The sequence below is a fragment of the Euphorbia lathyris genome, chromosome 9 (assembly GCF_963576675.1).
Source record: "Euphorbia lathyris chromosome 9, ddEupLath1.1, whole genome shotgun sequence".
NCBI classification, from domain to species: Eukaryota; Viridiplantae; Streptophyta; class Magnoliopsida; order Malpighiales; family Euphorbiaceae; genus Euphorbia; species Euphorbia lathyris.
The window spans coordinates 38,642,923-38,657,460 of NC_088918.1; the positions used below are offsets into that span (position 1 = coordinate 38,642,923).

General features: G+C 37.6%; 1 protein-coding gene across 2 annotated transcripts; it reads left to right on the forward strand.

Annotated features, from left to right (window-relative positions):
* Nucleotides 1-10,132: 10,132 nt before the first annotated feature.
* Nucleotides 10,133-13,123, forward strand: LOC136206751 (benzyl alcohol O-benzoyltransferase-like). Of its 2 annotated transcripts, XM_065997902.1 has the most exons (3): nucleotides 10,133-10,741; nucleotides 11,793-12,124; nucleotides 12,286-12,417. In XM_065997902.1, the coding sequence occupies exons 1-3, from the start codon at nucleotides 10,304-10,306 to the stop codon at nucleotides 12,287-12,289; spliced, it is 774 nt and encodes a 257-aa protein (XP_065853974.1). In that variant the 5' UTR covers nucleotides 10,133-10,303; the 3' UTR covers nucleotides 12,290-12,417. The 2 variants fall into 2 exon arrangements, with proteins under 2 accessions (XP_065853974.1, XP_065853973.1); XM_065997901.1 differs by having other exon boundaries at nucleotides 10,135-10,741; nucleotides 11,793-13,123.
* Nucleotides 13,124-14,538: the final 1,415 nt, after the last annotated feature.

Consider the following 14,538-nt stretch of genomic DNA (forward strand, 5'->3'; position numbering starts at 1 on the left):
AGACCTTAGAGCCAAGGATATTGCACCCGCAAATCCTCAATGGTCTCGCGACAAACTAGGCTTCCCGACCTGTCCCTCTTTGGTAACAAACGAGGGTTGGGACAGGTGGCGGAATCAACTTCTTAGGGTCAAAACCTAGACCCTCGTCGGTTGTATTCGCCAGGTGGAGGAAGTCAGCGGGGTGGGAATCAGACCCATGAGAACTGGTTGAAACTTCATCAACCATCTCATCAACTTCATGAGAAACCTCGCGGACGTAGCTCTCATCGAACGGTGCGAAGTCAAGGTCGGGGTTCGACATGTTGAGGAAAAGAAATAAACATAAGTAAAAAGTCGAACGAGGTACAAATTATGAAGAGGAAAACTTACATGGGAAAGACAACACAGAGAAATGACGGAAATAAGAGGTCAACGCCGGAAAAGATGACACCGGAAAAGAAATAACGAAAGAGGAAAAATTCACAAGTTTTTGAATTTTGAATAGACAAGCAAAAACGAAGCGTCCCCTATGAACAGACCCTAAAGGGATCTTGTATCAAACTAAAGGGGAGGCATGTGATGACCCGCGAGGCTAAACCGGGTCATATTCATTTCGCAGGCCCAGCCCATACTTAGACCCATGGTCTAAGATCGGATGGGACCCGAATAAAGGAAGCAGGCGCAGCGAGTAACCGCCCCGAATGGGACCCGAATAAGCGGAAACGGGTGAAGCGAGTAACCGCCCCGAATTCCTAAACGGAGCATCAAGACTCCCACTCAGAACCACGTTCGTTGCCATGAAAGCCACGAAAGGGACATGGCCTAAAAAGGGGGAACCGCCCTCAGAACGTGGCCCACTAAGGAGTAACCGCCCTCGGCGGTTACCTAAAAAACACCTATAAAAGGCCTTAAGAATAAGGGAAAAAGGTACGTTCACAATTTTCCCCGCAATACTATTGTCAAATTACCAACCCTCTTACAAAAACTGACTTGATCGTCGGAAAGTTTTCCCGGAGATCCTGTCTCCGGTTCTGTTTTGCAGGTAACTCCGGCAGGGAATATCAAATCGGATCCGGCAAGTTATCACATTTAAAAAAGTCATTAGAAATTTGGAAAAATTAGCAATCCAATAGATAAAAATTCAAGTGTTTTATTTTAAAAAGAAACCAATAAATTCACCATTATATTTACCTAAAAAGATACCCTTTAAATTAGATGATAAAATAAATTTCCTTGTAATGTAAATTGTCACGTCCGTGTCCAAAAATTCAAAATATTCAGGATTAAGAGTATACCTTGAAGTCTTTTGCCTTTCGGTTTCCGACAAGTTAGCCCTTGCCGAAAGCCTCAAAAACTCCGAGGTGTACTCATGAACGCTCCTAGACCCTTGAGAGTAATTCCGGTAGGAGCTGTAAATGTACTGTTCGTAGTCGGGTGGTAAGAACCGCTCCCTCAACATCGACTTCATCCTTAGCCAAGATCTAATCGACTCCCTTCCCCATTTTCTCCTTCCTTTTTTCACATTATCCCACCAAACCGAGGCTCCTCACTTTAACAGATAGGCCACTAACCGAACTTTCCTATCTTCTAGTATGCCCAGATAATCAAAGAACCTCTCTACCTCAAGCAACAAATCAAGGAATCTCTCTATGTCAAGCTCCCCTCCAAACGAAGGTATATCGACTTTCAATTTGAAGGCATCACCCCTCTCAAACTTTCCTCCATACCCAATTCTTCCATTCGGCTCATCTCTATACCCGCCTCTCTCATTATCACGACCCCCATACGGATCATTGATACCATAATTTCCCCTTCCGTGACCACCTACATCATCATTATTCACAATATCCAAATTCCCAACATGCACATGCATGGGACCAACAACATCATTTACATTTATAGCACGCCTATATCTATCATGCACAACATTATCATCATTTCGAATTCCCATATTTCTAGCAATCCTAAGCAACTCAAAATCATCAAACAGGTGGCCATCACTATCATTATCAGCGTTTCTAATGATAACGTTGTTAGGACGCCTTACCTCACGAACCTGAGGGTCCATTGGCTGTGGTGCGTGATTCCTTCTAGGTGGTGTCAGTTGTCAATCGAGTTGAGGCCGGATTGGTTCCTCTTATCGCCAGTGATTATCTCCGGCTATTGGACTTTGGGTATTTCGACCCTCTAGCTTAAGGCCTTCAATGGCGAGAGTTCTCCCGGGTACTCGTTTGGTGCCTCTCATCCAACTCTCGTAGCGAGTCTGTCAACTATTTCAATATGCCTTCTATTGCTTCAAATTTTTGCTCATTGGACCCCATGGTTTTGGCTTAGATACGTGGTTGAACCATTTTCGAGAAGAAGTCTCCGGGAAGGAAAACGACTCGGCTTTGATACCAACTGTTACAGATTGAAATCGAGGTGAGGATTTTGATCTTAAATCCACAAAGAAGTTCTTTACAAGCCCAAGCTTGAAGGAGTAAATCCCAAGTAGAAAGAACAAGCTCTCAATGGAGTCTAGGTTTTTTATTAATTTCATAAAAGTTGTCCTTCATTACAAAATAGGAAGTATTTATACCTATCTCTAAAAGAAGGTAAAAGACCAAAATAATGGACTAGGGTTTCCACCACAAGTGGGGGTCATATGGATAATTAAGGAACAAAATAATGAGGTGGCAATGGTGTAAATAGATCATTGTGGCAAAATAGTAAATTCAGGATCATCAGCTTTTGTCCTCTTCCCTTGAGAATTTGGCGGAGAAGCCTTCTTTCCCTTTCCACGCTCCGCGCCACATATCCCACACTCCACGTGAGTGGCTCTCTGCTCCGGGTTACTGGCCAAGCTCTTCCTCCTTGCGACCCACGCTCCGCGTGAATGGCCCTCTAGTTCTGATCAACCAAAGCCAGCCTTTCTTCTCTTCCAGTAACAAATCCACGCGGAGCTTGACATGTTGAGCGCTCCGCGTGGGTGATTGCTAGTGCAGCTCTTCCTTCCGCCTCCATGTCATTGTTGCGCCCAACAATAAATCAACTTATGCTAAATTAGATAGTCATATAACTTGAGTATGCTCTAAGTTATTCTAAAACGCCAGCAAACCCAAAAGATGTTTAGTTATATGTTGATGATCTTGAATTTCATTTCCTTGTTTCATAACAATTGCAATTAAAGCACATGTAAACACAAAACCTTCACTAATTCTAAGGTTAGCTAAAGATAGACTCAAACTATGTCTAAATCACAAGATATATACATAGATAAACAGATATGAAGTTTAGAACGAAAAACTAGAATTCAAATGACTCCACAAAAATTGCAAAAACAAGCAAATATGGCAGCAAAAAATTAGAGAGACATAAATGATGATGCACCTGATTTAGAGGGGGGTAAAGAAATAGAAGCTGCTCCCTCAATTTTTCACCGCTAAAGTGAACTCCAGTGAAAGTAGCTGCCAATAAATATATATATTTGAACTAAGTTAGTAAGAAATGCAAATAAAGAGCCATTGTGAGTGCTTTTTTAGTGTTTGAGTAAAGAATTAAGTATATATATAATTCTAGACTATGTAAGATTAGTTTTGAAAAAATGAACAAAAGGCTCTTAGAATGAAATGACATTGATAGGCATAAAAAGAATCAACAAATTTTTGAATGAGAAAGAGATGGAAGAATGAAGCAAAATTGAATAATTATAAAACACTAAATGAGACAAAATAGATTCTCCCTTTCTCTTTCCAACCTGCTGGAACCTCAACCGTAACAGCATCACAGGTCACCATTATGGGCAGTGCTCACTGAAGTTTGATATGGTTGTTTATGACTATATGATAGGTTCTCGGGGAGGTTGGCTCTTGCCACCAACATTGTGACTGAACTGGTTCATGATTTTATAAGGGAGCTAAACTAGATATGGAAGGGATGGAAGTTCCCACTTATTGAGAGCCTAGATATTAGGCACGTTCATGCTATTTTTTAGAGGCGGGGATCCTCGTAGAGAGATTAAGGATGCTCGAGCTTATTAGAGCAACTCTAGTGGTTGGAGGGTTGCACACCCTCCAACCACTCCACCTCACCAATTTCTAAACAACCCTCTCAGCAAAACAACTCCAAAAAAAATCATCTCTAGTGGTTAGTCACAATCATGGGTCCCACACATCATATAATATTTAATTTTCATTACTTTTAATCAATTAACCTATTTTATAATAATAATAAAATTCATTGATGATTTAATATTAATTAAATAAAAATCTACCAATATTTAATACTAATCGAATAAATTTATTTAATTTGAATAATTTATTTAATTGGATTTAAAAATTAATAGGTAAATATAATTTATTTTCTCCGAATTTTAATCGATTTTAGTAATTAACAAAAGTGCATTACATTAAGGAAACATACATTTGAAAAAAACGAATAAGGTAAATGCATTAAAAGGAAAACATGATTGAAAGAGTAAAATTTTCCGACGTTCAAGTAGTAATATCGGTGATTCCGAAACGTTCCCAAATGTGCTCAACTAGATCCAATTTTAGTTGACCGTGCATGTTTTTATCGCGGATTTGTAAATCCCCTGCGAGATAAGCAGCAAAATCTGGAACATGCCCATGTTGAATGTCATCAGAAACTATGGGCTTAGAAAATTCCTCAGTTGGAAAGTTTCTTGAGTAAGTGTGCCTCTCATTTCCAACAATCATGTTATGTAATATTACACAAGCATCCATAATGTCGTGGAGTTTTTTTTATGCCAAGTACGTGCTGGTCCACGTACTATTGCAAATCGGGCTTGAAGTACCCCGAATGCTCGTTCAACATCTTTCCGTGCGCTCTCATGTCTTTGTTTGTAACATATTCGTTTCGGGTCATTAGCATGTGGAAAGCTTTTCACAAAAGCAGCCCATTCGGGATAGATACCATCAGTTAGATAATAGCCCATATTATATGACTTGTTGTTAACAGTAAACTGAACCGTTGGTGCTGTTCCTTTTAAATTATCTTGGAACAAATTGGATCTGCTCAAAACATTAAGGTCATTATTGGACCCAGCAACACCGAAATATGCGTGCCAAATCCAAAGATCGACTGAAGTGACTGCTTCAAGCATGATTATTGGATATCCATAATCTCCTCGGGTATATTGCCCCTTCCATGAGACTGGACAATTCTTCCATGCCCAATGCATGCAGTCAAGACTGCCAAGCATCTCAAGGAACCCATGGTGTTCTTCGTGCATCTGAATTAAATGTTGTACATCGACAGCATTAGGCCTCCTCATATACACAGGCCCATACACCTCGATAATAGCACAACAAATTTTTTCCACACATTCTAATGATGTGCACTCACTAATTTTTATGTATTCATCAAAAGCATCAGCCGGAGATCCATACGCAAGTATGCGCATAGTTGCTGTACATTTTTGGAGTGGAGACAAGCCACTTCGTTTGCCGCATCGACCCTTTGTTGGAAATATGTTGTGTGATTTCCAAGGTCTTCCACTATACGTTGGAACAAATTTCGACTCATCCGGAACCGTCTGCGAAAAAATTCAGCTGAATAAACTGGTTCAACAACAAAGTAGTCATTATACAGACGTTCTGCAGCAACTTCTCGATCACGTCTTATATATTTTCTCCTTCGAGGTTCAGAATTGTGGCCGGCTTGTTGTTGTACATGTTGAAGTAAATAAAGATCAAGTTCATCATCCTCTTGAATCATTTCAATCGCACTTTGTATCATTAGCTCATATTTTGCACTACTATCAGAAGACATTTTGGTGAGATAGTGATGATATTTTAGATTATGAGTGTTTGTTACATATTTTAGATGTATATATAGGAAAGTTTGAAGTCAAATTATTAATAATAGGGAGTTTGAATTCATACAAATAATTATGGCGAGTTTGAAGTCAAATTTTCAATCATGGGGAGTTTGAAGTCATACGAATAATTATGGGGAGTTTGAAGTCAAAGAATAATGATGCAAACATTAAAATCATAGAAAGGAATAATAATTATCCTACATCTACAAATTATGACTCTCTCGGAACAATTACTTCTACATACAGAGAAGGTTCAACTGAAAAATTCCTAAATGGCTACATCTCACCCTAATACTAATACAGATGAAAATTTCCCTAATTTTCTACCTTAACAGAGTATTGTCGAAACCCTCGACCGACCAGCTTGCACTGAACACATGTTATCTTATCAATATGATGCTATTTGTTTTCATGGAAATACTTTTGTTACTCCAGGCATGTTTCATCCTTTATTTCCATATATGTTTTGTTTTAAGCTTCCGGTCGATGGACAATTTCCAGTCCGATCTCTTCACATGTTGTGGTTCCTATGTTATATGCATTACATTCCGTTTGAATTTTGCATGCTAGAATGGTGTAACGCTTTCATCGGAGGTAATATTCCTGCGAATGTTGAGACATTCCTAAAATGGTTTATGCCTATTGATGCATGGAAAGATATGTTCACCAATTTGATGGGTGTGAAAATAAGGCAATACCGTGCATTGCGTCCGACGAAAAGGAAAATTCATGCCATATTCTTTCTAAAGTTGTCAAAATCTAATTCATTTCATGAGATTTATGAAGCTTATCCATTCTCTGTTTGTGAACAATGGGATGAACATCGTTTCGTATCTAGACGACTGGAAGAAGTTTGTGCACAGAAAAACAACTGCCTCATTGTCAAAATTGGAATGATGGTCCTTGGCGAAATCTTCCAAACGACTATTCCTCCACAATAGAGGAATATAAAGAGATATATCTTGCAGAGGAGTCTGCTGGAGTTTATGCTAATTCAGAAAACATGGAGTATTATGAAGGTGATGACGACGATATCGATTATGAATTTATGAATTTATCGCCAAGCCATGAACCCATCAATAGGAGGGATTGATAATTTGAATGTTATTTTTAGTATTTTCAAGCCATGTATCTTTAGTATTTTCAAGCCATGTATTTTTAGTATTTTTTAATGTTGTTATTTTTGTATTTTTAATGTTATTATTTTTAATGTTGTTATTTTTAGTATTTTCAAGCCATGTATTTTTTATGTTGTTATTTCAGTATTTTCAATGTTATTATTTTTAATATTTTCAATGTATTTTCAGTATTGTTAATGAAGTACTTATTTATTTATAAAGTTCATTAAAAATTAAAGTTCATTAAATAAATACACATAACATAATAAAAATTAAAGTTCATTAAAAATTAAAATTCATTAAATAAATACACATAACATAATAAAAACAAAAACATAACACAATAAAAATAAAAACATAACATAACATTAAAATTAATACTTAGTCTTAATATAGTGGCACATTTTACGGTGATCTGCTATAGCTTCATCATCCATAGTCGAGGTATCTTTACCGAGGATTGCGAAATCTTGTACACAAATTTCCTGAAGACGGGTTACTTCCCGCTGTTGAACTGCACGAGCAATAATATCAAAAGATGATTGTCGTTTCTCTCTATCCACTTTTAACTCATCCCAATTAAGCCATCAAGTATATTGGCAGTGTTTTTAGCTTTAGCTACTTTTTTTGCTGCCTTCTGACCAATTGGCCGTTGTTCGACCGCTTCCTGTGTTCCACTCTCAGTTGCCTCATGAGCTGAGCTTGAAGAAGTCTAGGCACCTGAAGCAGAATTTTTTGTTCTTTTTGAAGAACCTTGTGCTTTGTTTTTATCTGAAAACTCATGCCACTTAGGCTGTCCTTTGAGGATTTTCCAACAATGCATATAAGTAAATTTTTTATTACATCTCTGAGTAAATAGCTCATTGGCCTTACTAATTACCTGTGCTTCATCGTGACCGCTTGGATGACTATCCCTAATGGTAGTGTATGCTCCATGGAAACCAGATACATCCTTACTAATTTTGTACCAATGACAGGAAGTTATTTGGTCATTCACATCAGGATCTTCCTTCTTCCATTGATTATAGTAACCTGCAATTTTCTTCCAATAATCCCTTCTCGCTTGATCTGTGCCCACAATTGGATCTGTGGTTATTACCAACCCACTCTGGCATAAATGTACATCACGTACATTGGTTCACTTCATTTTCATTGATTTTTGATTGTTTGCATTTGGTTCCTGAACTATTGGAACTTCAGACTCGGCAACGGAACCGGTGTTCGGAGATTCGTCTGGCATGGTGGACGATCCAAAGCTGTCTCTTCTCATATTTTCAGGAACCATATATGGTTCTTGAGGATACGGGGTACGAGGAAAGTATCCCGACATCATTGGCCGATTACCTGCTGCATTCACATGAGGGAAGTAACCGTCGTGATTATAGTGAATGGGAGGACTCGAAACATATGACATATTAGGATCATATTGAAAATTACATGGAATTGGTCGGATTGGAGAACTTTGAGAATTATAAGTATTTAGGGTCGGGTTTTGGGAATTTGGATTCGATGCGTTTTGAGAATTTTGAACGTAAGAGTAATACTGACTGTATTCATCATTAGAATCCATCTCAAATAAATGTGTTAAGAGTAGAAGAAGGTTTAAATTGAATGTGATTTTTATGGGTTAAATGAGATGTTTTATAATATATAATTTTTTTTACCGTTTTAATTGTACCGTTAATAAAATCAAACAATGAAAAGACTATACATATTGTTGCTTGTCATGTTTATTTTGAAATCCAAAACAAAAAATTATATTAAATACTCAATTCACAATTTAGATACATCACTTTTATTGTACTCCCTTTGGTCCATAATAGAAGTCTTTTAAGGTTAATGCACACTAATTAAGAAATACAATTAATTTTAAGTAAAAGACTTTGTTACCCTTGTATTAATTGCATTCACTAGTAATTTTATCTATTTCTAAGGTAAAAAGTCAACTTAAATAGGGGTATATTTGGTAAAAGTAAATTAATGTGCATAGATTGAAACAAAATGTCATGTATTGTGGAACAAAAAACACTCTCTAGAAAGACTTCTATTATGGACCGGAGGGAGTATATTATATTTTAAAAATAAAAAGTTGAGACAGCAAGTTGCAACCATAGTAAAAGTAGGGGCCCACCACTCAAAACATATGAAATAAAAAAAAGTAGGCATTGACGTGCCAACTATATTGCGTGAATGGGAAATTGCTTTGGATTTGGCGGTTTACAATCAGTTCTCCCTTTGCGCGTCATCTTTTCTTTTAAACAATTTCTTCCTAGAGACTCGCTGGATTGGGCGACTCGCCCAAACGATCCCAAAATTTTCTTCTCTACTGGTTGGAAGTACCCACCTAATTACAAATTGGTCCAAAATCCCTCCACTAGAGTTGCTCTTACGGTTGATCTCAAGAGATACACCCCAAAGCAATGGAGTAGGGCCTTCTCTAATCCCCTTTCTTACCTATTGACTTTGCTTATTTAATTTTTTGTTTTTCTTAGGCTGTCATCCTCTAAGTTTTTTTTTTGAATTTTTGAGCTAACTACTTGTTTTTGCAGGCTGCATGAGTAATCAAGCTAAATAAAACTAGTGTTTGAACCTCAATTTGACCGAGGTAGATTTGACATTGCTCGTGTTAAATGAAGGCATTTCTCCCACCTCTTTTTGGCCGACTACCTTGAGTCAACTTGTGAAGACTACTAATATAGGTGCTGACCATGAGGAGTGGTTGGAGGATCTAACACGAGATATAGTGTGATCCTAGGGTGGATCACATTTCACGAAGACGAGGACTCGTGATGAGCCCTCTCGATCTTCACTAAGTAATGATTTTGGTCATCTCATTTATTTATTTTATAAGATCTCATTTTTATCTTGTTTTTTTTTATTTCATTTGCTTCATTTCTCTTTTGTTCCTAAAGAAATCTGTCATCGGAGGTGGTGAGCTTTTAGGAAGAAATTCTACTATAGAAACATGACAATTATGCACTTTCTTTCCTTACACTAATTATCTTCTAATGAGGTAATATGCTTTTTCATTTTCATTGGTTGGATCCATTGCACCCAGTCCACAGTAGAAGCTCTTGCCTCTAGAAACTTGGCCCTTAATAGTAGACGCTCGTTCTATTTTGATTTGAATGGGTCGGGTCTCCCGAGGTACATATGGCCGGCCCCTCAGATGTCTGATGATACATAGAAAAGACGAATTCCAATCACATCACCTAGCCCTGACAAAAGGAGGAAATAGAATGGAATAATCTACCTTCTTTTTCCTTCCCAATAAAGTTGCACTTCCTTATAACAAATGGCTGAGAGTTAGCAAGCAACCTTGGCCTCTTCGCATGTCCCCTTCCTTTCCGGTCCGGCCGCACCTGAACTTGAAGCTACGACTGTCATGGCAGATCCTCTGGTTTTCAAGGTGCATAGGCAACAATCGGAGCTGATAATCCCAGCCAACCCCACTCCGCACGACTTCAAACCCTTATCGGACATCGACGATCAAGATGGTCTTCGAGTTCAACTTCCGCTTATCTTCTTATATCGCTTCCATCCTTCCATGAGGAGAAATGATCCGGTTAGACTCTTTAAACAATCACTTGCTCAGACGCTAGTGTTTTACTACCCATTCGCCGGCCGTATTAGGGAATGGCCCAACCGTAAGCTCGTCGTTGAATGCACCGGCGAGGGTGTCTTATTTGTTGAGGCGGATGCCGATGTCAGTCTTGAACAGTTCGGGGATGCGATTCGACCTCCGTTTCCTTGCTTTGATGAGCTCCTCTTTGATGTGCCCGGTTCTAATGGGATTGTTAATTGCCCTTTGATGCTTATTCAGGTAATTAATCCGGAATTGGATAAATTTTGTTGTTGAATTATATTTAGCTATTCTTCTTGTTTGCGATCAATTCAGATTGATTTCACTTGTGTGAAGACGGAGTTCCTTTCAATTTTACTCAGTTAGCACTGTGCGAAAGCAATAGGACGAAAAAAGCGTAGTTGAACTAACCTGATAAATATGCAGATACTTGGTTGTGATCTAATCAAGTGATAGTGACTTAATAGTTGATGAACTGATTATGATATGCTATGGTGGTGAAATTTGGTATTCTGGTGTTGGTAAAGTATAAAAGACAATTAATTTGGATGATGAACTGACCAAGACACTCAAAAATCAGATTTTGTGAAAGGGAGATATAATCAATCCTGGTGGGGTATGTACTGTGGTGGGCTTAATCCTGTTTGAAATTTTACCTTTTCATAATTTCTAATTGTTCATCAAACAATCATTCATCTAATCATATGAAAAAACATTGTTATTCCATTTCAAATTCTCACTTGTGTAGTTAAAGTAAGGTAATGTAAGGTGTATAAAACAACTTGTTGTATTTGGATGGAAGTTAAGTGATGCTTTAATAATGTAATTATATGTAAAATTACTTTCATATCCCTTCATTTTTATAAATAAAATAGAAGACAAAAGATAATTTTGAAAGAAAAAGACCCTAACTATGATTGCCCTCCAATTTTGGGTGTAAGGAAAATGAGCCAAACTCACTTGCTATACTCTCCTATTACATCTCAAAATAAACAAGGTTAGCTCATTACACTTTCCCTCACCTGCCTCCAAATACCATCATCCAAACAATCTCAATAGATTGAAATTCATAATTTTAGTGACTCATAAGTAAAGCATCATTTCCCGTAGTAAACATTTAGAAGTGAAATTCAGGAACTTAGAATATGCTAAAAATAAAATGGAATCTGTAATTTCTTCATTTGAAACTATTACAATGGATGATTGACTGAAGTTTGAATGTAAAATTTCTGCTTACAAGGTATTGCTATTTCAGTTATTAAAACTACTAGTAGTATATATGGTATGACAGGTGACACGCCTCATGTGCGGAGGAATCATCATCGGCCTTCGTTACAACCACACCATTAGTGATGCAACAGGTATATTGCAATTCTGGTCAACTGTAGGTGAGATGGCACGTGGAGCACGTGTACCTACAGTCCCTCCGGTATGGGAGAGGCACCTTCTTAATGCACGGGATCCTCCTTCTGTCACATGTGTACATGAGGAGTATACTGAAGTTGCTGACACTGATGAGAACATTCCTCTGGTTGACAAGGATCATCGATCATTCTTTTTCGGGAAGGAGGAAATATCCTCGCTGAGAAGACTTGCTCCCCCTCATCTTGGTCACTGCTCCAGGTATGAATTATTAACTGCATGTATGTGGAGGTGTCGCACAATTGCACTTCAACCAAGCCCTGAGGAAGAGATGCGTATAATATGCATTGTGAATGCGCGTAACACATTTAATCCTCCCATCCCTAAGGGGTACTATGGCAATTGTATTGCATATTCTGCAGTTAAAGCAAGGGCGGGAGATCTCTCTCAAAAATCAATAGGGTATGCAGTGGAGTTGTTAAGGAAAGCCAAGGCCAAGATCACTGAGGAGTACATGCGGTCGGTGGCTGATCTAATGGTTATCAAGGGTAGGCCTTGGTATACAATGGCACGATCATTCCTTGTATCGGGTACAGCACGACTCAGGTTCGATGAAGTGGATCTCGGATGGGGCAGAGCAGTGTTCGGCGGACCTGCTAGAGGTAATGTGGCTAGTTTTCATATAGCGTTTAGAAATAAGAATGGTGAAGATGGGATTGTTGTTACCCTTTGTTTACCAAAACTAGCTATGCAAATATTTCTTCAGGAATTAGATAGCATGTTGAGCAAGGACCACCCAACAGGTGGTAGTAACACTAAATTCACTATGTCTTCTGCCTTGTAACCTACAAAGCACCGAGACTTTTAGGAGGTACAGTTAATGTACAAATGTCGGACACTCCGGGGACACGACTCCAAATTAAGTGTCCCTTTAAGAAAAAAAAATATGGGGACACTTTGAGGAAACCACTTCTAAGTTGATTAAGTAGAATATAGGTTTTTTTTTTAACAAAAAAAGAGGGGTTTATATATTTAAAAAACCCTAAAACCCTAATGAAAAAAAAAAGAAATCAAAATCTATTAAAAAGAATATAGCATCAGTCTTTTTTTTTTTTTTTTTTGTAGTTTAAATAGTTTGAAGTATTAAATGTTTGCTTTTGATGAATTAATGACTTGTATGGATGTTATTTATAGTTCATAATGATTTATGAATGTTATTTATGATATATATATATATTAAATATATTCAGATTTAGTGTCTCCCCGCCGCAGCTGTCTCATATTTTTTTTAGGAAAAAGGCCCAAATTTAACTCTAATTTTTTCAAGCTTTCAAGCAAAGATTTAATCCTAACGTATGAAATTATGCAAATTTAATCTTAATATGTCCAAGCAAGGTAAATTTTAGTTGTACGCTATTAAAAATTTGAAAAAACTGGCGATAAAATAAATTAACCTTTGATTCCAGCTCTGAGGTATGCTTATTTTTTTTTATCTTAATCATTTTCATGTTTCCTTTTTTTTTTTTTTTTTTTTTGCTAATAACGTTTTCAATTTTACTCCTGGGATTGTATGATTTGTAGTTAATTGCTCTACAACGCACTGCTAATCGTATGCTGCAAATTGCAGCTAGGAATAATGTTGGGCCATATTTAGTGCAGCAATGAGTAGTGCTGCAATTTGCAGCTGGTTTTATATATATGTAGTGTAGTGTTTTGTAATTTGTTGTGTATATTTTGATTAATTTTATTTGTTATTTTCTCTGTATTTCTAATTTTGTTATTTCAATATATTTAATTCACGTTATTTATGTAATCATTTAATATGTTATAATAACACATGTTCTTATATAAAACATGAAACAAAAGAATATTGTTTAAAATAATATCTTTGATTAAATTTGAAACAATTCTTATTGGAATTCTTAATTATTGCAAATGAAATTGGAAATATAAGTATAAATTTTAATTTCAATTTTAGTATGGCATAATAAAAGTTAATTTTGAATATATTTCTAATAAGTACCTTGTGTCAGAATTGAGAAATTCTATGGCTCGAATCTCCGGAAAAAAAAGGTTACGATAGCAAGCCCCTACCCGGCCGGAGAGCCTCCAGGATAAGGGGGCGGCGGTCTTCGGTGATACGTACGACATTCATTCTCTCTTTCCCAGCCGGGCTAGGGCTAAGAAAGAAGAAAGCAGAAAGCCGGGCTAGGGCTCATAAGCAAGCAGAAGAAAGCCGGGTAAAGAAAGTGAGTTCCAAGCCGGCGTGCAAGCAAGGCTTCCTGCTCAATCTGCAAGGAGCCTTGTTCCCACTGCAAAGGCATGGCATGGAAAGATGGTGGTTACCGAGGTCAAAGAAATGGGGCCAAGGGTAGGGTAAAAGCATAGGCTCAAAGGCTCCTATGTGGCCTGCAATTACGATGTAATCCAAGCAGGTTCAAGTGCTTGATGTGCATATCTTCCAAAACAAATACGATTGCTCCAAATAGAAATTGATGTTCTCATAAGGAAGGAAAGGAAAGGGATCTAGATCAATTCTTAATTACCATCTTAGGCAGCTGGGCCCCTGATCCGCGTAGACCAAGGGCGAATACTCATCGTTTACGGCCAAGAGCCCATCTCGAATACGATGCAGTTAGGGTACTCGTGACTCTGCTGGCAATTTTAAAGGAATT

What these genes read in the sequence shown, in the direction of transcription:
- LOC136206751 (XM_065997901.1), top strand. Translation starts at nt 10,304, where the DNA reads ATGGCAGATCCTCTGGTTTTCAAGGTGCATAGGCAACAATCGGAGCTG. An exon ending in GCCCTTTGATGCTTATTCAG is followed by an intron (nt 10,742 to 11,792) that starts GTAATTAATCCG and finishes ATGGTATGACAG; the next exon opens with GTGACACGCCTCATGTGCGG.